General features: G+C 45.1%; 1 protein-coding gene across 1 annotated transcript in view; it reads left to right on the forward strand.

Moving 5' to 3' along the window:
• The window catches only part of Actn2 (actinin alpha 2), a 69057-nt gene extending 48915 nt beyond the window's left edge, over nucleotides 1-20142 (forward strand). Inside the window, exons 11-21 of the mRNA XM_034510679.2 lie at nucleotides 616-763; nucleotides 2528-2678; nucleotides 7703-7811; nucleotides 9454-9594; nucleotides 11246-11428; nucleotides 12701-12835; nucleotides 13465-13644; nucleotides 14791-14937; nucleotides 17316-17381; nucleotides 18696-18854; nucleotides 19923-20142. Of these exons, the coding sequence (XP_034366570.1) occupies nucleotides 616-763; nucleotides 2528-2678; nucleotides 7703-7811; nucleotides 9454-9594; nucleotides 11246-11428; nucleotides 12701-12835; nucleotides 13465-13644; nucleotides 14791-14937; nucleotides 17316-17381; nucleotides 18696-18854; nucleotides 19923-20081 (1578 nt within the window). The 3' untranslated portion in view covers nucleotides 20082-20142. The remainder of the gene's footprint in view (nucleotides 1-615; nucleotides 764-2527; nucleotides 2679-7702; nucleotides 7812-9453; nucleotides 9595-11245; nucleotides 11429-12700; nucleotides 12836-13464; nucleotides 13645-14790; nucleotides 14938-17315; nucleotides 17382-18695; nucleotides 18855-19922) is intronic.
• The last annotated feature ends 1977 nt before the right edge of the window (nucleotides 20143-22119 follow it).

A 22119-nucleotide genomic window follows, 5' to 3' on the forward strand; every position in this document is an offset into this window, starting at 1 on the left:
TTTTCTTTTGAGAAATGGTCTTACTAAGTTTCCAGGTTGACCTTGAATTTATTAAGTTGCCAGGCTGGACTCAAACTTGCATTCTTCCTGTCTCGGCCTCCTGAGCCGCTGGGATTATCAATGTGTGCCCCCCCCCATAGCTGGCTTCATTACTGATCCTCTGTTCCCTCCCATTGTGCAGTTCTTGGCGTGGGTGGGTGTGGCGTGTTGTGAGATGGTGCCACACAGGTTTTCAGCAAAGGCTCTGAAGGAGGCCGCTTCCTCCCCTTGCAGACTTGTGGTCTTGACCTTGCTGAGGCTGCTTTATAATTTACAATGCTAAATCTTCCCTGTGTATTCACCTTCCTGCTGCTACCACCTGCCCTTCCCACTTTGTCCAACTTGGTCTACATCTGGAGACATTGGAGAGGCTGATGAGAACAGCTGTGCCAATTAAAAGGCCGCTGTGGTGATTTGGACATTTGGAAAGTAAACTGGTGGTGTGGTTAGTTATACAGGAGAGGCAAGGGGGAGTGAAACCAGAGGACAACCACTGCCAGACACACGCTGGAGGCTTAGTGGAATCTGGAAGCCCACATGTCATACCTGTGCTCTCGAATGTCTTTCACTCCTCAGGACATTGCTGGTGCCTGGCAGAGGTTGGAGCAGGCTGAGAAGGGCTATGAGGAATGGCTATTGAATGAGATTCGAAGACTGGAGCGCTTGGAGCACTTGGCCGAGAAGTTCAGGCAGAAGGCCTCCACGCACGAGACATGGGCTTATGGTGAGGGCACGAGAATGCAGTTCAGATTTTACAGCATCTGGGTTGTGTGCCAGTGAGACGGCTCAGTAGATGAAGATGCTTGCTGCCGAGCCTGACACTTGGAGTTTGAACCAACTCCTACAAATTGTCCGCTGTTCTTCATATATGACATGAAATGTGGCATGCACACACACACACACACACACACACACTCCATACATATAAATAAATAAATGTGAAAAAAAATCATCTGAGTTGTGCTAGGGTTGGTGGTGTGTATCCCTGTAATTGCAGCACTTAGTAGGCTGAGTCAGGAGGATCATCAAGATTTCCAGCTGAGCCTAGACTACTTATTGAGTTCAAAGCTAGACAGGACTATAAAATAATGTCTTGATCCAGAATAACAACCAGGTGTTGTTGCAGGGGACCAGAGTTCTGGTTCTAGCACCCAAATCAGGTAGCTCATGGCCCTTCCAAGTCCAGCTTTAGGGGATCTGGTGCCCTTTTCTGGCTTGCACAGGCACCTGCACTTATATGCACACACCCCCGCCACACACACATACATACCTGTACATGTAATTAAAAATCAATCTTAAAGACAAACGACAAAGAATGAATATACTGTAACTGTTTCCCATGTGACACATCCTAGCTTCAATGTTGTCACTCTTTGACATACGGACATTCGCTTTCCATTTCCAGCTTTACAGAATTAAAGCCACTAGCCAGAGAGTAAAAGTGGATCTGGATACCTAGTCACAGCAGTATCTAGACTTAAATACTTTTAGAGAGTACTGGAAATGTGGTTTAGTTGGTGGGGTGCGGGCTTAACATGCACCAACAAAATCCTGGTTTCTATCCCCAGTACTGCATGCATTGGGCATGGTAGTACATACCTATAATCTCAGCACTAGGGATGTGGAGGCACAAGGATCTGAAGTTCAAAGTCATCCTTAGCAAAGTACTAAGTTCAAGGCCAGTCTGCCTGCATGGCCTTGTCCAAACAAATAGTAAAGAAAAACTTTTAGAAGAATTAGTGGAAGTTCCAAAAGGGAAATATCTAATGTTTAGAATCAGAACAAGCAAAATGTAGGCCACACTTTGCCCCAGAGCACAGCTCTCAAACACAAAGTGGAGTGCAAGAGAAACCTGCTGACAGGCAATTGTTTGTGACAGAGTCCTGCTATGTCACGGTACTCGACTTGAATTCACAATGCTCTTGCCTCAGCCTCCTGGGAGCTGGGATTACAGATGTGTACAACCATGCCCAGCTAACACAAGCGTTTTATTCAGCCATTCCCTGTGGCTCATGGGTGGAAATAATTTCCAACTGAACTGGGTGTCACCGTGGGATGGTAGACACTTGTGACTCAGAATGGTGCCGAATGTACTGTGTAAAATGCATGCGTCTCCTGCCACTTTTCTTTCTGGGCACCTCCTCTGTGAGCTTCAATGTTGAGGGGTTCAATGTTGATTGAGCTTTTTTGATTGTTGGGTGTTGCTTATAGGCTTGTTCTCCCTTGAAATCCCGGTGTTCTCTGAGCACATTCTGGTGTGGGGTAGCTGCTGTGTTACTTTGAGATTTCATGTTTATTTAATTGATTAATTTATTTAGGCAATGCTTGTCTTTGTACATCCTAGGCAAGCCCTCTACCACCGAGACTCGATCTTCTGTTATTTTTTTCTTTCTCATTTTGAGACAGAGTCTCACAGAGCTGTCCAGGCTGGCCTTGAACCTTTAGTCCTGCAGTCTCCGCCTAATAGTGCTTGCTGTCCCCTTTGCAGGCAAAGAACAGATCTTGCTGCAGAAAGATTATGAGTCTGCGTCCCTGACGGAAGTTCGAGCCCTACTTCGGAAGCATGAGGCCTTTGAGAGTGACCTGGCTGCACACCAGGACCGTGTGGAACAGATCGCTGCCATTGCACAGGAGCTCAAGTGCGTGCTGGTACCGGGCTGAAGACCGTGTTGGGCTATGGGCAGTATGCGGGGTCTCCAGAGAACAGACACTCTTCTCTGCTGAGTTTGAAGGGTCAGGCTGGAGCCCCGAGGGGTGATGATTTTGGTGTATTGAAAAGTAAAAACAGGTTCAGCTTTGATGTATGCCAAGGTAGTCAGATTCTCTCATCCTTCACACCTGACCCCACATAAACCATTCTGCTTCCAAGGGAATGAGATACCAGCGTGGGGGCCAGACTCTCGGGCTGCAGCAGGAGGCAGGACCCAAGCTCCTGTAGAGAGGAAGGCCAAAGAAACATCACCACCTCAGCCCCGAAGGAGCAAGCTGCCTCACTGTTTTTGAGTTTTGTTCTGGGAGAACGGATGCCCTGGTGCTGAGGCTAGTCATTGTTCAGATGTTTTCTGCCTCTACCTGATTCCCGGATGTGTACAGTGTGCGGAGGGCAGAAGAGGGTTTCAGATCCCCTGGAACTGGGGTTGCTGAGGGTTGTAAGACTCTGGGTTCTGAGAAATGAACCCAGATCTTCTGTAGAAGTAACCAGAGCTCTTAACTGCTGAGCCATCTTTCTGGTTGGATATGGATATCCACAGAAGTTTTATTGCCTATCATTTAATAATAAAAACAGAGTAATTAAAATGTCCTTCAATACCTTAGTCCCCGGTCCCTCACTTTGGAGGAAGCACGAACGCCTTAATTAACAGGTAGGGCTTCATCACACACCGTTTCTCAGCCTGGCCCACGTAAATCCTTCATCTTTTTCAGCCTGGTGGTCTTATGCCTCTTGAATGTTGGCTCTTTGCTAATTAACAGCCACTCACCAATAAGATGAGGGCTTGAAAGGGACTCACTCCGTGTACAGTAATGGCTCCCACGAGTAATTTGGAGCAGTCTTTAGTGTCGCCTGTGAGCTTTAAGCAATTTTATGTTATTGTGACTGTTACTCCAGGCATCTTTGGTGTTGTGTGCTCCAACCTGCTGAGTTGTAATGTAACCATGGATGAGATTTAGGTTGTGTTCATCTGACTGTTACTAACATTCTATTCTTTCCTGCTCATCCTAAAAATAAGTCAAGAGTTTTTAGGCACTTCTCAGAGGTACATAAAAATAATCAGACAAGCCCTAACTCCCCAGGTGCAGGTGTGCATGGAACCGTTGTGTAAAAATCAGGGAAAATGAGCGAAACCCTTGGAACCCCCGCAGAGGGTGGCCCTGGTGTTTCCTTTGTGGCTTAGCAGAGAGTTCTTGCTTTATTTAGTCACTTTGGAGACCGGGGAAAAGTTTATTTTTGATCACAGTTTTATAAGGATTTCAATCAGTCAGGACAGAGAAGACCAGGAATCAGAGAGAGCTAGTATCTTGGAGTTTCTATTGCTGTGATGAACACAACTTGGGAAGGAAACAGTTCATTTCAGCTTACGTGTCTCAGTCACATGTCTTGAAATAACAGGCCATCACAAAGGAAAGTCAGGGCAGAAACCTAAGCAGGGAGACACCTGGAGACAGGAACTGAGGCGGTGGCCACAGAGGAGTGCTGCCTACTCTTCTGCTCCTCCTGTCTTGCTCAGTTTGTTTTCTTCCTTTTAAATTTCTTTCTTTTTATTAGGACGATCTTTCCTTTTATGTGTGAGTGTTTTGTTTGCATATATGTATGCATGTGTACTACGTGCATGCTTGGTAACCATGAAGAATAGAAGAGAGCACTGGATCCCCTGAAAACGGGAGTTACGCATGGTTGTAAACCACCATATGGGTGCTGGGATTTGAACCCAGGTAAACCCTTTGTAAAGAGTGACAAGTGCTCTTAATGGCTACGCTATCTCTTCAGCCCCTCAGTTGTTTTATTTTATTTATTTATTTTTTATGCATCTCAGAATCACTACCCACACTGGGCTGGGTCCTCCCACATCAGTTATTAATCAAGAAAATCGAGCTGGGCAGTGGTGGCGCACGCCTTTAATCCCAGCACTCTGGAGGCAGAGGCAGGTGGATCTCTGGTTTGAGGCCAGCCTGGTCTACAGAGTGAGTTCCAGGACAGCCAGGGACACACACACACACACACACACACACACACACACACACCTGTCTCAGAAAAACAAGAACAACAAAACAAACAAAAAAGAAAGAAAATGAAAATTTCCTACAGGCTTGCCCACAGGCCAGTCTTATAGAGCCATTTATTGAATTGAGGTTGTTCTCTCGTCTTAGGTGTCTCTAGGTTATGTCAAGTTGACAGAATACTAGGCATTGTCTCAGTTAGGGTTTCATTGCTGTGAAGAAACACCATGACCAAGGCAACTCGTATAAAGGTACACATTTAATTGGGCTGGCTTACAGTTTCAAAGTTTTAGTCCATTATCATCATGGCAGGAAGCAAGACAGAGTGGAAGCAGGCTCCCACAGGCAGCCTGGAGGAGGCTCTGTTCCACACTGGTCAGAGCTTGAACATTTCCTCCAAAAGGGCCAGCCACACCTATTCCAACAAGGCCACACCCCCTAATAGTGCCACTCCCCATGGGCCAAGTATATTCAAACCACCATAGCCAACATACCTAGAGTAGAACCAGAGTTGAGTCTGACCCTCTGCGACCCACCCTCAGTGACTTATTTATGTCACAGTGCTCCACTTTATTCCAATTCCTGCAACTAGCCAGGGACCAAGCATCCAAAACACAAGAGACATTTCAGATGGAAGCATCCAGAAATTTCTGAGAAAGACTTATCCCTTTAATGTTTACACGTTAAAGGTCTGTGGCCTTGCCATTTTATATCAGCATAGTATAGCTGCTCAGGGGCAGTGGCTGGGTTTGGTTCTTGGTTTGTACTCAAAGTCGACGTAAGATCTAAGTCAACTTTGGTTACATGAAAAGTGTGTGTTTGTAGATAGCTGGTGGTTGCTCTTACGGACTGGGCAAGCTCTAATGAGGTGACAGGGAGCTTCTGTCCCTATCAGAATGTTCTGGAAGAACAGTCCAATGTATTTTCTCTGCTCAGCAAAAGAAACAGTAAAGTCAATAAACATGGGTGAGTATATGAGAAAAGAAAGAGCAAGGGGCCCTTGAGCTAGAGGGTAAAATTTCCTGATGCTCATCCTACAGCCTGGGTGCAATCCCCAGAAGCCACATGGCACAAGGAGGGACTGACACAAGTTGTCCTCCTCTGACCTCTGTGCACTTGCTGTACACAGACACAGACACAGACACACACACACACACACATACACATGCATGCACACATTTATAAATTAATAAACAAAACTGAAGCCTCAGAGAAGTGGTTTTCAGGGGAGTAGGGTACTTCTGGAAAGTTCTCTTATCTCCAGCTATTTTCAAAGAAGCCTCCTGCAAATGTCTTCTGATCTGCACAGTTCTTTCTCTCCTCTTAGCCTGGCCGGGTGGTTGCTTTTTAAGCAGGACTCATCCATGAGATGAGTTAAGTTTTACTCAAGCTTTCTGTTTTGTTTTGTTTCTACCACACTAGAGGCATCCAACAGTCCAAAGAGTCATTGTCCCTAAATGGAAGAGCTCCAGCCTGCCCAGTTTTAGAAGCCTTTCTGTGCTGGGGGATGTCACAGCCCCCTCCTGGACTGGTCACTCAATAGGCAGCAAGCTGCATGCCCTTCTAGAGGAGCCAAGGACACAGAAGCCTGCAAGTGGACACCTCCTCCCCTATGACTCATTTTAATGTTCCAGCCACCTGGGTCAGATAGTTGGCTTTCCTTGTTGTTTCCATTTAAAAGTCATGCTCTCAGGAGGCCTCAGAGGACACGGGAAGAGACAGCTAGCCAGCGGCATTAAGAAGACAGTGCTGTTTTGAAAACTGTTGACTAATAGGATTTGTATTAATTCTTATAATTTATTCCAAGGGATAATATTTCCAGCAGGGACAGTTCAGGAAACCCTGAAATGCCCTCCCGGTTTTTTATTACCTTTGTATTTTGTGTTTGTGGGGTTAGGGGTTGGGAATCCCTGAAGTGTTGTGGAGGCCAGAGGTCAGAGGTCAGAGGTCAGAGGCCAGTCTCAAATGTTTTCAGCAGGTCACCTGCTACTTTTTTTTTTTTTTTTTTTTGAAACATAGAATTTCCTGATGGGCAGGAGCTTGAATGATTCAACTCTGCTGGCTGCCTATTGACCTCCAGGGATCCCCTTGTCTGGGTCAAGTATTAATTACAGTAGCACATCTGTGGAGGTCAGAAGACAATATTAGGGATTGAATTCACACTGTCAAACTTGGTGGCAGGTTCTCTTAGTGGTTGAGCCATCTCACTAGCCTCCCTCTCAGTTTTCTATTGGGTCTTTAAAAAAAAAGTTAGGGTTAGGGACTGGATAATGGGGGATGGCTGCCAGTTGAGGACATAAGTCTGATCACCCAGAACCCATGTTCAAAACACCGACACAGATGCCAGGGAGATGACTCAGTAACGAAGAGTGTTTCATGACCTACCTTGCTGAGGACACAGGTTCAGTTCTCAGAATCCACATCAGGCAGCTCACAACTGCCTGTCACCCAGCTCCAGAGGATCCATCATCCTACACACACACACACACACACACACACACACATGCTCACACACATATAATTTTAATGAGCATGATGGTGTATTCTTTTAATTTCAGCTCTGGGGAGACAGATATAGGTAGATGCCTAGAGCTTGCTAGGGAGACAAGTTAGCTGAATAATGCAAAGCCTTTGCCACTAGAAAACTCTATGTCAAAAAAAAAAAAAAAAAGAAAAGAAAAGAAAAGAAAGAAAGAAAGAAAGAAAGAAAGAAAGAAAGAAAAGGTAGGAGCTTAATGGCTGATAAAAATACCTAGGGTTTACCTCTGGCCTCCAAGTGCATGTGCACACATATGAGTATACATTTGTTCACACATACATTTGTGTGTGTGTGTGTGTGTGTGTGTGTGTGTGCACGCACACACATCTCTTCCCTGTTTATTTCCAGCTTGTAGCCATTTCCCTGACACCATCTGGGAGAATTAATCTTCATTTCTTGCTTTCACAGTGAACTGGACTATCACGATGCTGTGAACGTCAATGACCGGTGCCAGAAAATTTGTGACCAGTGGGATAGATTGGGGACGCTCACCCAGAAGAGGAGGGAGGCCTTGGAGGTGAAAACCTTGATGCTCTTCTTGCCTTGAAACCTCCTACTAGAGGCTCCATAATTAAATCAGTGGTGTTAATTGTGTTTCTCCATGACCTCATGTGGAGACAACCAAACATTATCCAGTAAATAGAAGAATGTTAAAAGTGGGAACCACAGGACCAAGAGAGGCTGTTAGCTTTGCAGTGTAACAAGTTAGCAGAAAAACATACTTTTCAATTTTAAAATATTTGGGGGATCATTGTCTGAGCCCTGGTTGTTAAGTAGCAATCACGTTAAATTTCCCAAAAGTCCTTTTGAAAACTTTCAAAGACTCATGTGTTATCTTTAATTTATATATATATGAACATTTTGCCTGCATGTATGCCTGCATACCATTCCTGTGCCTGGCACTTTTGCAGAATAAAAGAAGGCATCATATTTCCTGGAACTGGAGTTACAGATAGTTGTGAACCATCAAGTGTGTGCTGGGAATTGAGCTCAGGTCCTCTGGGAAGAATGGTCTGAACTCTTAACCACTGAGCCATCTCTCTAGGCCCACTAAAGTTCTTCTGTGTCGATAGCTGACTCAGGGTATCAGGGCCAACCTGAGGTGTGTATCTGGAAAATGGCAACAGATATGGAAGGGAAAAAATGCTAGGAAATAAGTCTTGGTTTGTAAAGTGCTTGTCTGGTACACACAGAGCCTAGGTTCACTTCGAAGCACCCCATAAAAGTGTGCTGTGGTCATCAGTGACTAATCAAAACTCCTCAGAGGTAGAAGGATCAGAAGTTCAAGGTTATCCTTTGCTGTATAGAATGTTCAAGTCAAAACTGGACATCATGGCACACTCTTTTAATTCTAGCACATGGGAGGTAGAGGCAGGTGGATCTAGTTTGAGGTAGCCTAGTGTACATAGTGAGTTCCAGGATAGCCAAGGCTATATGAGACCTTTTCTCCAAAAAAAGAAAGAAGGAAAGAAAGGAAGGAAAGAAGGAAGGAAGGAAAGAAAGAAAGAGAAAAGAAAAGAAGAGAAAAGAAAAGAAAAGAAAAGAAAAGAAAAAGTTTAAACAAACCTGGAAACTGAGACTTTGTCTCAATAAATAAAAACCAACTGCTTTAGCTGAAAGAAGTATACTGTATAAACTTTCTTTTTTTGTTGTTGTTTTTTTTGTTGTTGTTTGTTTTTTTTTCGAGACAGGGTTTCTCTGTATAGCCTTGGCTGTCCTGGAACTCACTCTGTAGACCAGGCTGGCCTCAAACTCAGAAATCCACCTGTCTCTGCCTCCCAAGTGCTGGGATTAAAGGTGTGCGCCACCACTGCCCAGCCTGTATAAACTTTCAAGAGGAGCACTTTAGATACTTGAAATGTTAGGTTGCTCTGGGTGGCATTAAATTTTTCTTTAATTCAGAAGGATCCCAGGGAATGTGCTCAGTGGTGGGACACTTACCTGACGTAACTGAAGCTATGGGTTCCATCCCCCAACACCAAAACTAAGCAAACACAGAAGGTCTCTCAGAGACCAGCAGGGCTTACCATCATTCCAGCAGCAGCTAGGATAAATAATACTTTCTTGATCTGGATACATATTTCCCATGTTTGCATGTCTCGGGATTTTTAAACAGTGTATTTCATCTAACATATCACTTGCTTCTGTTCAATCCTCAGAGAACTGAGAAGTTGCTAGAAACAATTGACCAATTGCACCTGGAGTTTGCCAAGAGAGCTGCGCCCTTCAACAACTGGATGGAGGGAGCCATGGAGGACCTGCAGGACATGTTCATTGTCCACAGTATCGAGGAGATCCAGGTGAGGGGCTCAAACTCGTCCTTCTCCTGTTAGTATTTGCTTTGTGAAGCGATGCGTTTGGCTCAAGTGTATCCTGTACTGTAGTATTGACTCTGTGTCCCCCTCTCTTATCCCCATGTCTGCTGATTTCCTTCCCTTTCTCAAACTGCCTCTCTTCTGTTTTCATGTCACATATATGTGTGCATGTGCATGGCTTAATATGAGTGTAAGACCTAAAGTTCTGGGCTGGTAAAATGGCTCCCCTAGTAAAGGCACTTGCCCCCATCCTGCTGACCAGTGTTCAGTCACCAAAATCTACAAGGTGAAAGGACAGAACTGACTCCCACAAGTTGTCCTCTGACCTCCACACAACATTCTCTGTCATGTGTGAATGTCATGCATGTACTACACATATATACACCACACACACATACCACACCTCATACCACACACATACCACACCACACACACACTACACATATATACACCACACACACACTACATATATATACACCACACATACCACACCACATACCACACACATACCATACCACACAAACACAGAGACACACACTACACATATATATACCACACACATGCTATACCACACACACTACGCATATATACACCACACATACCACACCATATACCACACACATACCACACCACACACTACACATATATATACCACACACACTACACCACACACTACACATATATATACCACACACACGTGCCATACCACATACCACACCACACACACACACACACACTACACATCAACACACACACCATACACATACCACACAACACACACACATACGTAAAATACACTTAAAAATAAAGTTCTGGATTGAGGGAGACACATGATGTTGACCTCTGGTTCCCATGAACACGAATATGCATGTAAGTACATGTGAGCACACCTGTACAAAAGCACCTCCAAGATAGCACCCTGCTCCCTGCCAACCGAAAGTGTCTCACTTGTATAGCTCTTCAGAATATTCAAGTAAGTATATAAATAAGACTTTTGGCCTTAGTGTTGGGGAGAAAAGTTACTGTCAAGTGCCCAGATTATGTTGATTCATAATCCATTCATGGTGAATTTGAGCTATAATAGATTATAAAGAAAATATACATTTGTAATTTTTTTTCCAAAAAAAATTGCTAGGTCATGAAGCCTGGGTTTAGTCAGTAAAGTGTTGCCTTGTGGGTACAAAGTCATAAATTCAATCGCAAGAATCTACATTAAAAACAACAACAACAACAACAACTGGGCATGAAAGCATATGCTTGTAATCTCAGACTGGAACTAGCTGGTCAGCCAGACTAGCCTAATGAGAGAACTGCCAAGCCAATGAAAGTCCCTGTCTAGAACAACGAGATGGACCTCTGGCCTCTAGATACATATACATACACGTGAACACACACACACACACACACACACACACACACACCCCACACATATAAAGTTTACACTAAATGTCTGGGTGTGTGGTAGATGCCTGTAATCCCAGAAACTGGGATTGGAGAAGGAGAATCAGGAGTTCAAGGTCATACGTGATTGCATAGCAAGTTTGGGGCCAGTCTGGCTACTTGAGACCTTGCCGAAAGATAAACACACAGTGGACGCCCCAGTTGGGTTGATTTTCTGTACTGACCCCTGCCGTAGAGCCTGATCACCGCGCATGAGCAGTTCAAGGCCACACTGCCTGAGGCCGATGGGGAGCGGCAGTCCATCCTGGCCATCCAGAACGAGGTGGAGAAGGTGATCCAGAGCTACAGCATCCGGATCAGCTCCAGCAACCCCTACAGCACTGTCACCATGGATGAGCTACGCAGCAAGTGGGACAAGGTGGGCAGCTGTGGGCCGGTGTGGGGGGAGGGTGCGGCTGGGTATGGGTTGAGGGAGGGCAAGATGAGCAGCCATGGGTCGGGTATGAGATGAGGGAAGGATTATGCCGGAGGAAGGAAGCCCTTGGGATGGAGGATGACCTATTCCAGCATCACTCTCAGACTTCCCTTCCTTCCTGGTTTTATAGATGTGCTGAATGGTAATGCTGTCTGGCAGCCTCTGTGATTTGGAGGAAAACCAATAGAAGTTATTTCCCTTAAAGAAAATATTATAAATTGTGGCAAAGTAAATATTGATTATGATATTAATACTGTCAGGGAAATGTGAAGGCCCTTGCTGTGCAAGTCTGGGGACCTAAATCCAATCCCCAGAACCCACTTAGAGGTAGGAGAGAACAAAGTGCATACACACACACACATACACACCACATACAGAGAGAGAGAGAGAGAGAGAGAGAGAGAGAGAGAGAGAGAGAGAGAGAATAAAAACAAAATAAACTTTAAAAAGCCAGGCCTGGTAGTACAGGCGACCAAAATTTCAAGGCTACCCTGGGCAACCAATCTAGTTTAAGGCTAACCCAGGCCTTGACTCAAATTTTAGAGTAAAACGGATTGAGAAAGGCTTAGAAGTAGGCCCTAGGCTTAACTCCACTACCAAGTAAAGTCAGGCTATGGTAAAGTATGTGCCCCACCTCTCTTTGAACAAGCACATTTAGAAGTGGATCTAACAACAACCCCGTGACCTTGAAGTAGACCTGAGTGTGTGCGATGATCTTGACATAGTCGCAGGTGTTCCACTGGCATGGGAATGCCCTGTGGCTGTGTGACAGTCATGGGTTCTAGTGACTTCTGACACCCACATCCCTAGATGAAGGAAATGCTAACCTTCGATCAGGGAGTGTGAAAATAAAAATGCCAGTCTTCCCCACATTCAAGCTCATGATTCTGAGCTGTGGTCCCAGCCCCCCCACCCCCACCCAACGTGGGCTTGGTGCTGTAGAATGAGAATGCCTTATGGTGGATAGACTCTTAAATCCCTTGACTAAGCTGCCCTTTCAGTGGTCCCTTGATGTTATAAGGTAACAGTCAGAACTAGTCCCTTGAGCAGGACTCTCTTTCCCCTGTTCCCTAAGCCTCTAGCCTTGTCTTCCCTCTTGCCCCTTCCTCCCTCTCCAAATCCCAGTGGCCTAACATCTGATGGTGAGCTCATCCCATGGTCTCTCCCTTGACACCAGAGATGGCTTTTCATCCTTCTCTTCTTGGGCTCTGGCAGGTGAAGCAGCTGGTGCCCGTCCGGGATCAATCCCTGCAGGAGGAACTGGCTCGCCAACATGCTAATGAACGCCTTCGGCGCCAGTTTGCTGCCCAGGCCAACGCCATTGGGCCCTGGATCCAGAACAAGATGGAGGTTGGTGGCACCCTAGTGGAGTCTGGAGTCTGGAGTCTGTACTGAGCTTCAGAACGGCACATCCCTGTCATGGTTCTGTCTGCACCATTCACTCCACTATCTGTGGCCTTTTTGTCTCCCCTTTGAGATAAAATATTAACTTTATCTTAGAGGTGGAAACACCTAAAATAATAAGAAATTCTCCCCAGTGGTCTGATACCTGTCTGGCAGCTCTGCCTATGTCTGTCAGTCTGAGTGCCCCCAGCACAGAGCAGGCTAGTTATCCTCAGGACATGTCCCTTCCCTTTAAGAATGTTAGCAGGACTCTTTCCTCTTTCCTTACTTCTGCTTTGGATCATGGTCTCCCCGGCCCCACCCTTCTCTAGACAGATGTGAACTTAACCTTATTTCATCTTGTGATCTTGTCACTAATTTGTCTGGGACATCTAGTGGCTTGGGCTCCCTGATGTAGATGTGGCCATTGGCCCAGAGCCAGAGGCCCACTCTGTCTGTCTCCACGCTCACTGGTGCCCCCGAGTCCCCAACCCCACCCGCACGGCTGTCTGCTGCTTGCCTCTCAGCTGCCTCTCTGGAAGATTGCCCCACTCGCTGAGTGCCCCCTCATACCCTGCTTGCCCTCCCACGTACAGGAGATCGCTCGGAGCTCCATCCAGATCACAGGGGCCCTGGAGGACCAGATGAACCAGCTGAAGCAGTATGAGCACAACATCATCAACTACAAGAACAACATCGACAAGCTGGAGGGCGACCACCAGCTCATCCAGGAAGCCCTGGTCTTCGACAACAAGCACACGAACTACACCATGGAGGTATGGAGGGCACATGGGCAGGCTTGACTCGCCTTGACACCTCCTCAGGTTGTTTCCCTATGCACACCTCCCTCTCCGTTTCTGGTAAATTCTGTAGGTGTGGATGCTGGGGACAGTTAAGTCTTTCTGTTTACTGTGTGTGGAAAAGCACCGTGAACAATAGTTATAAGCACCAAACAATAGTTAATTGGCAAAGTTATCATTACTGTCACAGTGAAGTCATTAGGCCTTTTTGTAGAGGAACTTAAATTGTCCTCATTTCTTCCCGTTGTATTTTGGCTAGGGTTGTTGTTGTTGTTGTTGCTATTGATGGTCTCGTGTAGCCCAGACTCTCCTAGACCTGACCATGTAACCGTGATGACCTGATTTTCCTTCCTTCACCTCCTAAGTCCTTTGATCACAGGCATGTACCGCCACGCCCATTCTTCCTTAGTTATTTTAAAAATTAGTCTATAAAGTCAAGACTGTCCCCATTTCTACCACCCTGGTTCAGTCTGATCTCCCTGGGAGCCTTTGGGTATAACCCAGTGCTCACAGCTATTTAGTAAGTGTGAAGAAGTCTTTAGTGACAAATAGACCACATATTGGATATTTAATCTACAAAGTATGGGCCGGAGATGTAGTTTTGTTGTAGGGTTTTTTTGTTTGTTTGTTTGTTTGTTTGTTTTTTGTTTTTGCCTAGCATGTACAAGGCCCTAGGTTTAACCCAAGTATATGTAACATAAATAAAATATATGAACTAATTTGCAGAGTGCCACTTTGTAGATTGTCATTTGTAGAACTCTTGGTCTCACTCCTCAATATTCCCCACACTACAGAATCTTGTAAAAGTTGAAAAAAAAAAATAAGCCCAGGAAAGTCAAGTTGTTGAGATGGTTCGGCGGGTAAAGACACTTGTCGTGAAGCCCGACTTTCTGAGCTGAGTTCTAGGAACCTATGGAAAGGAGAGAACCGACTCCAAAATGTTTCTGTGATCTCTGCACACACACTCCTCGCACTAATAATGATGATGATGATCAGAATAAGTGTAGCAAACCTGTACCAAGCCCTGCTTATTTTCCTGCTCGTTTGAGCCCCCCCCCCCCTTTTGTGATAAGGATGCTCTAAAACTTGACCTAGCTGATTGCTGGTTCTTCTCCTTGGTAGCATATCCGTGTCGGATGGGAGTTGCTGCTGACAACTATCGCCAGAACCATCAATGAGGTGGAGACCCAGATCCTGACAAGAGATGCCAAGGGCATCACCCAGGAGCAGATGAATGAGTTCAGAGCCTCCTTCAACCACTTTGACAGGGTACTGCTCTCTCTAGTTATATCTGGAAAAACATGCGTGCTGTCACTCAGAGTCCTTTAAGTCACGTGTATTCCAGTCTGGCTTTGAGGTCTCTGTGTAACTGAGTGTGACCTTGAACTCCTAGTCCCCCTGCCCCCACTTCCAAGTGCTTGGGGTGATGGCCGGTGCTTGGCATGATGCCCAGCTGGTCACTTTAAGTCTTGCTGCTCTAAAAAAAGTTCACAAGGAAACTGGTTGAGTGATACCAAGGGAAGTAGCTATCAAACAAGCACTGGTAAGTCCCCATGTCACCATCAAGTGACCTTACATCAAGGCTTTTGCTTTGTTTCCCGGAGTTGGGGATTTAGGCTGGCAAAGCACAAGGTGCTGGGTTCCTTCCTCAGCTTGGGAGAAAGGAAAAAAAAAAAAAAAGAAAAGCTAAAATCTACAAAAAGAAACAAGCAAATGAACAAAAACAATGTAACTTGCTTTGTTTTCTGTAGTTCCTTTAACTAGGACTCTGTGGTTAATATCAAAGCTTGGCAGTCTTTAGTGCAAGCCCTGCTCGGGCCGCAGAGCTGGCTTGGTGGTAAAGAGGGCTAGCTGTTCTTGCAGCGGATGTGGGCTCAGTTCATAGCACCCGCTCAGAGGCTCACAACCACCTGCAACTCAGGCTTCTAACCTGCGAGGGCCCCATGCATACATGTGGTACACACATGTCCACTCAGGCATACAAAACATAAACATTAAGTAAATAAATAAACCTAAACTATTTTTAAATGTAGAAAAGATTTATTTACATTAAGCACCGGAAACAAAGTTTTCCTGGGGTCTGTTGAAATGAGATCAGATATTTAGATTACTTTGTGTTCTCACAAGACAGCGAGATGGGGCTGGGTGTGGTGTCGCATGCCTTTAATCTTGGCATGCAGGGAGCAGAAACAGGAAGATCTCTGAGTTTTGAGGTCAGCCAGGTCTGCATAGCAAGTTCAGGCAGCAAGGTACATAGTGCAAAACCCTGTCTTAAGAAATAATAAAAGAAAAGAAAAAAAGACATAGCAGTCAGATAGGATGGCAGGATCATGGATGGTGTGGATAGAGAGATCCCTCCGATGGACATCTGGGTGGCTGAATATCAATATGACCAGAGCTGTGCTTCTGAGAAGCTCATTAGGATGCCAGATGGGGATGGAGGTGGGGGCATTGGAGTGAAGAGAGTGAGCAGAAGCCAGATGTGGCTCCTGGGGAAGGGAAGGAAGAGGGTTAAGGGACAGGAGTGAAAGACTGAGGGCTTTGTGAGAGGGGGTGTGATGAGCAACACAGTTATTTCAGACTCTAAGGTCAAGAGAGGAGGGGTGCTCATGCACCATTGCAGGAAAGTCAGTCCTCCTGCCTGGGCACTGGGAAGCCAGCTTAGCGAAACCAGGCAGTCTGCACATCCCAGTCTTCTCCAGCAAGCGGCCATCTGAGAGAAAGAGAGAGGACCTACAGGGTTATAGCTCTAAAGCAGCTGCAAGAGCTAGAACAGGGCACCAAGGGAAGTGGACAGGGAGGCCGTAAGGCAGAACACAGGGCTGCAGAGTAGCTGGCATTGGGGAGGGCCAGGCCTACAGGCCTGAGAGCCAAAACACGGGTTCCATTCACAGAAGTCAGAACTTCTACCATTACCTTTCTAAACCGGCCATTTCCAGAGTGGACAAAATCAACTGCCAAAATCAATTGCCAGTACAGACATATTGGTGTTAAAATGTTAGCTGTCCCTCTTACAACTCTGAGACATGCACACAGGAACACTTCCCATCCCAACCAGGATTTTGCATCAGATACCCTGCTTTTACAGAGCTGAGACCACTGTCCCATTGGGTTTGGGGGGAGAGGCTGGGCTTGTCATACACTACATCTGGCTCCGGGTTCCATTCCCAGCACTTCAACTGGACAGGAGTTTCCAAGACTGCTTGAGCTATGAGTTTCTCTGCTCAGCTCTAGAAATGTTTGCAATATGTGCTGTTACCAATGGGTGGCAGTAGTGAGCTCCCAACTGGTTCACTTTGCTGCTTTTAATGTGAGTTCTCTTTTCATTATTAATTAGTCTTTATAGCACCTGCCTCCTTTCCCTTTCCTTCCTTTTATTTTATTTTGCAGTGCTGAGGACCGAGCCTAGGGCTTCATGTGTGTTAGCCAAGTGCTCTCCCACTGAGTTACAGCCCAGTCTCCTCTGTTAAAGAGACTATTTTATAATAGTCTTGTTTTTGGTAGCTTTGTCCTCCTGTAAATCAGGGGTGACCTCTGACCTTGGCTGGTCACCCTTTCTCTACCACCTTGCTCACTGGACACTGGGTCAGGCACAGCTGTTCATCTTGTCCCTAACTGCCCTCTCTCTGTTCTTTTTATTTGCACAGAGGAAGAACGGTCTGATGGATCATGAGGATTTCAGAGCCTGCCTCATTTCCATGGGCTATGACTTGGTAAGACACACGCTGAAATTCTACAAAGGTCTGGTACCATACCGACACTCAATTGTGGAGAATCTAGATTCGATACTTTTCTAATTGGTTCATTTACCTATCACGGGGCAATGCTTTTTGAAAATCTGCTTATCGCTATATAAAAATAATGCTATAGAGTTAAAAATGTTTTTATTCAGTACCTGGCAAGGTTTCCTTGTGGTGAAAACATTAAGGACATGGGATTTCCTGGTGATTCTTAGACGCTTCATTGATACAACTCACGTACTTCAGTGAAACCAACTTAAAATGTTCCCTTCAATGGTATCTAGTTTCCTGAGTTTTAAAGTGGGTTTTCCCTTGATATTTTAGAAACTAGAAGAGAGATTTTAATGGCTGAGGATGATAGTGCAAGATTTTAATCCCACCTCTTGGGAGGCAAAAGCAGGCAGATCTTTATGAGTTCCAGGCCTGCCAGAGCTATATAGGAGAAGTCTCTATTTCAATATATATATATGACAGATTATAGAAATGTGCTGCATTACCCTTTGATGAGTTACATATTTATCTATTTTTGAGACAGTATCTTGTTAGATAGCCCAGGGTGGCCTTGAACTTACTGAGATCCTCCTTTCTCTGCCTCTAACCTGGGGCTTAGAGTCCCAGCAGTCTAAGAATAAATTAAATATATAAATTCTTAGAACAAGCCGGAATACCAGGTGACATATGTCTGTAGTATGTAGGTAGCCCAGGTGAGGCTAGCTGGGGACTCACTGTGTACTCCAGGCTAGCCTCAAACTTGCTATCCTTTCTGCTCAACTTTCTAAATACCAGAACTACAGGTATGCACGTTGCTTATATATAAAGAGCTGGGGTTTTTTTTAAGTTTTTTTTTTTTTTTTTTTTTTTTTTTTTTTTTTTTTTTTTTTTTTTTGTTTTTTTTTTTTTTTGGTACTGGGGACATACTAGTCAATTGCTCTAGTACTGAGCTGTACCCCCAGTCTTTAACGAGCATTTAAAACATGACCTGCTTTGATTCCTCTGGTAATAAACTAAAGAATGGGCACCATCATACATAGTAATTCCACTTTCTAACTCTGGCTGAGTTACTTTTCCCAATTATGTAATTAGGAAGGGCAACATGGGCTACAGAAAGGACACACTGCTGATAGGCAGGGGCCTCTGGCTTGATGCTACAATGTTTAAACCTGATGGAAATGGATGTGAGTCACCCACAAGAGGAAACCTTTGCAGAGAGTGAAGAGAACCATGTGGAGGATCCATGACAGTTTCAAACCCAGAAGCATTTACTGTCTCTGTACCACCTCGCCTTAGGGTGAAGCTGAATTTGCCCGCATTATGACTCTGGTTGACCCCAACGGACAAGGCACGGTCACCTTCCAGTCCTTCATTGACTTCATGACTCGAGAGACTGCAGACACCGACACAGCAGAGCAGGTCATCGCCTCCTTCCGGATTCTGGCTTCTGATAAGGTCTGCTGCGGCAGGTTTTCTTTTGTTTTAAAACTTTTTAAATGATCTTTGACTGTCTGGGAGGCAGCGAGTACACTTGCATGTGGGCCTTTGTATGTGTGGCGGTACAGTCTCAGACATAAGCCTTGCCCTCACCTTGTTTGAGACATGGACCCTGCTGTATGTGCAAGGCTTGCTTTTTTGCAAGCTTTCAGGGATTCTCCGGTCTCTGCCTCCCATTTCACCATAGGAGTGCTGGGATTATAGATGCACACTGTTATGTCTGGGCTTCTTTAAAATGATTTATCTGTGTGTGCATGTGTGCATGCATGGTCCTTTATAAGAGTTCCAGGAACAAGCAGCGTTCTCCAGGCTCATGTAGCCCTCACCTGCAGAGCCAGTTCACCAGCTGGATATTTTTAGTACAATTTAAGCAGGGGTTTATAGAGAGCTAGAGGCTCGGGAAAGAGTAAAGCTTGTCCCAGAACATGGGTGAAGGCTTCTTGAAGGAGAGCTCCCATTTGTATATATATGTTTTTAAAAGTTCTGTCCTTCAATGCCAATCCTACTCTTTCTTTAAGAGGTTTTTTTTTTCTCCTCGAAGTGACATATTTTCATATTTTTAAAAACCAGAGCATGAAAGGGGTCTCCATTTTCTTATATTTTTGGTTGTGAGCCTAACTTTTAACGGCTAAGTCATCTCTCCAGCCAAGGGTCTCCGTTTCTTAAAAACATCAGTTATGTAAAATCAAATGACTCACTCCTATGTTCTCAGTTTATGATGTGAACCAACCTGACCCATGAGGTGGGGAATTAAAATTGGAATGTTTATCACTCACTTTTGGCTGAGTGTGAGAAATATTGGCAGTAATTCCGCATGTGCTTTTATGAAGCATCCTGGATTTCCTGCCGGTCACCTTGCAGACTCGCTCTCTGTGAACCCAGCTTTGGGGCATTATCTGGTAAAATGGGCAGAGTGGACTCCTTACCTGTAATCCTTGCCAGTGTAAGAAATGTGCAAATATTAAGATGGCTTATAGTCTAGCTTCTCTGCATTTAATTTGCACTCTTTGTGTGTTTTTCTCCTAGCCTTACATCTTGGCTGAGGAGCTTCGTCGGGAGCTGCCTCCGGATCAGGCCCAGTACTGCATCAAGAGGATGCCCCCATACTCAGGCCCAGGCAGCGTTCCTGGGGCCCTGGATTACACTGCTTTCTCCTCTGCCCTCTATGGGGAAAGCGACCTCTGATGCGATTTCTGTAATCCCTGACCCACTGAGAATGCAATAAAGGCTGAAGTATAGGTTGTTACTTGGACAAACTTTATTAAGAGGTGTGATGAGCTGGACACGGTGGCACATGCCTTTACTCCCCACACTTGGGTGGCAGAGGCAGGTAGATCTCTGTGAGTTCAAGGATGGGCCTGGTCTATCTATCTAGTTCCAGGCTAGCCAGGGATACATAGCCAGACCTTGTCTCAAAAACAAATAAACAACAACAAGATAAGAGAGACTGGAGTGAGGGAGGGGCTAAGAAGAAAAGTCAGTCTATAAAGTGTTTGCCCTGTAAAGATGGCTTAGCATGTAAGGGCACTTGCCAAAAAATCTAACAACCTGAGTTTGATCCCTGGATCCCATGTGGCAGAAGAAGAGTTTTTCTCTAGCTTCCGCATGCACACATGCACCTGCACATACTTGACCATGCACATACATGCACCTGCACATACATGACCATGCACATACATGCACCTGCACATACATGACCATGCACATACATGCACCTGCACATACATGACCATGCACATACATGCACCTGCACATACATGCACCTGCATATACATGCCCGTGCACATGCTCAGAGGGTTTTCTTTGAAGCTCCTTCTTTCCTAGGCAGGCAGAAGCAGTTTCTATTCATGTGATGTAGTGTTTTAACCATGGGTTTCTTTCTGAATTTTTAGATAGGTGAAATGAAAGGGTGGGTTGGTTTGTTTCTTTGACTAAGTGAGCCAGATTGCTTACATACTATGAAAATGGGGCCATCTAGGGCAGAAGTGAATTTAAGTGTGGAAATCAAAACATTCAGGATTCATGTCTAGGGAAGCAATCACTCGTTGGTAGTCTGAAGGTCTGGTAAAGGCTCGATGTTTAAAATACATTTCCATGCCTTTTATGTTTATGTGGTTATCCTTGAGAGAACATCCAAATATCACCTGGACTAACCTGTAGATCATTAGTGGAATTAAGCATAATGAGAAGATGGGCTTGCCAGTGGGGAAAAACAGATCTCCCAAAAGATGTTTAACATTTAAAACATGTTTTTCATAAGACAGGGTTTCTCTGTGTAGCCCAGGCTGGCTTTGAACTAACAGTCTTCTGCCTCAGCTTCCTAATTACAGGGAGATTATGGGTATATGTCAGAATGGGCCCCTTTTAATAATCAAAACAAAAATTTTTTGTTTTGTTTTTATGAGTCTAATGTAGCCCGAGTTGCCCTTGAGCTCAATATATTGCTGAGAATGACCTTGAGCTTCTGATCCTCCTGCCTCTGCCTCCAGAGTGTTGGGATTACAGTGTGTCCCCAAGTCAGGCTCATTAAAATCTAAAAATTATTTTATTTATTCTCTTGTTACATTTTAACTTATTGTGTATATGTGTAGCCATATGATGACATGTGTGGACGTCAGAGGACAATTTCTGGGCCCTCTACCATGTGAGTCCCAGGGAACCAACTCTGGTTGTCAGGCTTGGTGGGAGGCCCCTTTACTTCCTGAGCCTTCCTCTCGGCCTTCCTTAACATTTTTGGATAATTAATTTTTATTATTTTTAATTATTTAAGTGTGTGTGCACTTTTGTATGGGTATGTGTGCCCACATGAGAGTAGGCACATGAGAAGAACAGAGATATTGGATCTTCTGGAAGTGGAGACACAGGCAGTTTTGGGCCACCGGACACATGCTGGGACCCGAACTCTGGTCTTCTGAAAGGGCAGTTAGTCTCCTTAACTTCTGAGCCATCTCCTTTGCCCTCATTAATGTCTTTGAAATGGAGTTTTCAGTCTTCTCTTCACTGTATAGGATTGGACAGTCTGATTTGGTGTGTGTGCGTAGGGGGTGATCTTTGCTGGGACTTGAAGTAACAGGGAAGTAAGTTCAGTTGCCAGAGATGAAGGTGGAGTCCAAGAAGCAAAATGAGGTTTCTGTTGCTGCCTTTTGATTCAAATGCCCATGTTTTCCCCCTAGAGCTTTTTGTTGGAGTTACAGAGAGACAGCTCTAAGTACTTTATACTTTA

Source organism: Arvicanthis niloticus, chromosome 8, assembly GCF_011762505.2.
Source record: "Arvicanthis niloticus isolate mArvNil1 chromosome 8, mArvNil1.pat.X, whole genome shotgun sequence".
NCBI lineage: Eukaryota > Metazoa > Chordata > Mammalia > Rodentia > Muridae > Arvicanthis > Arvicanthis niloticus.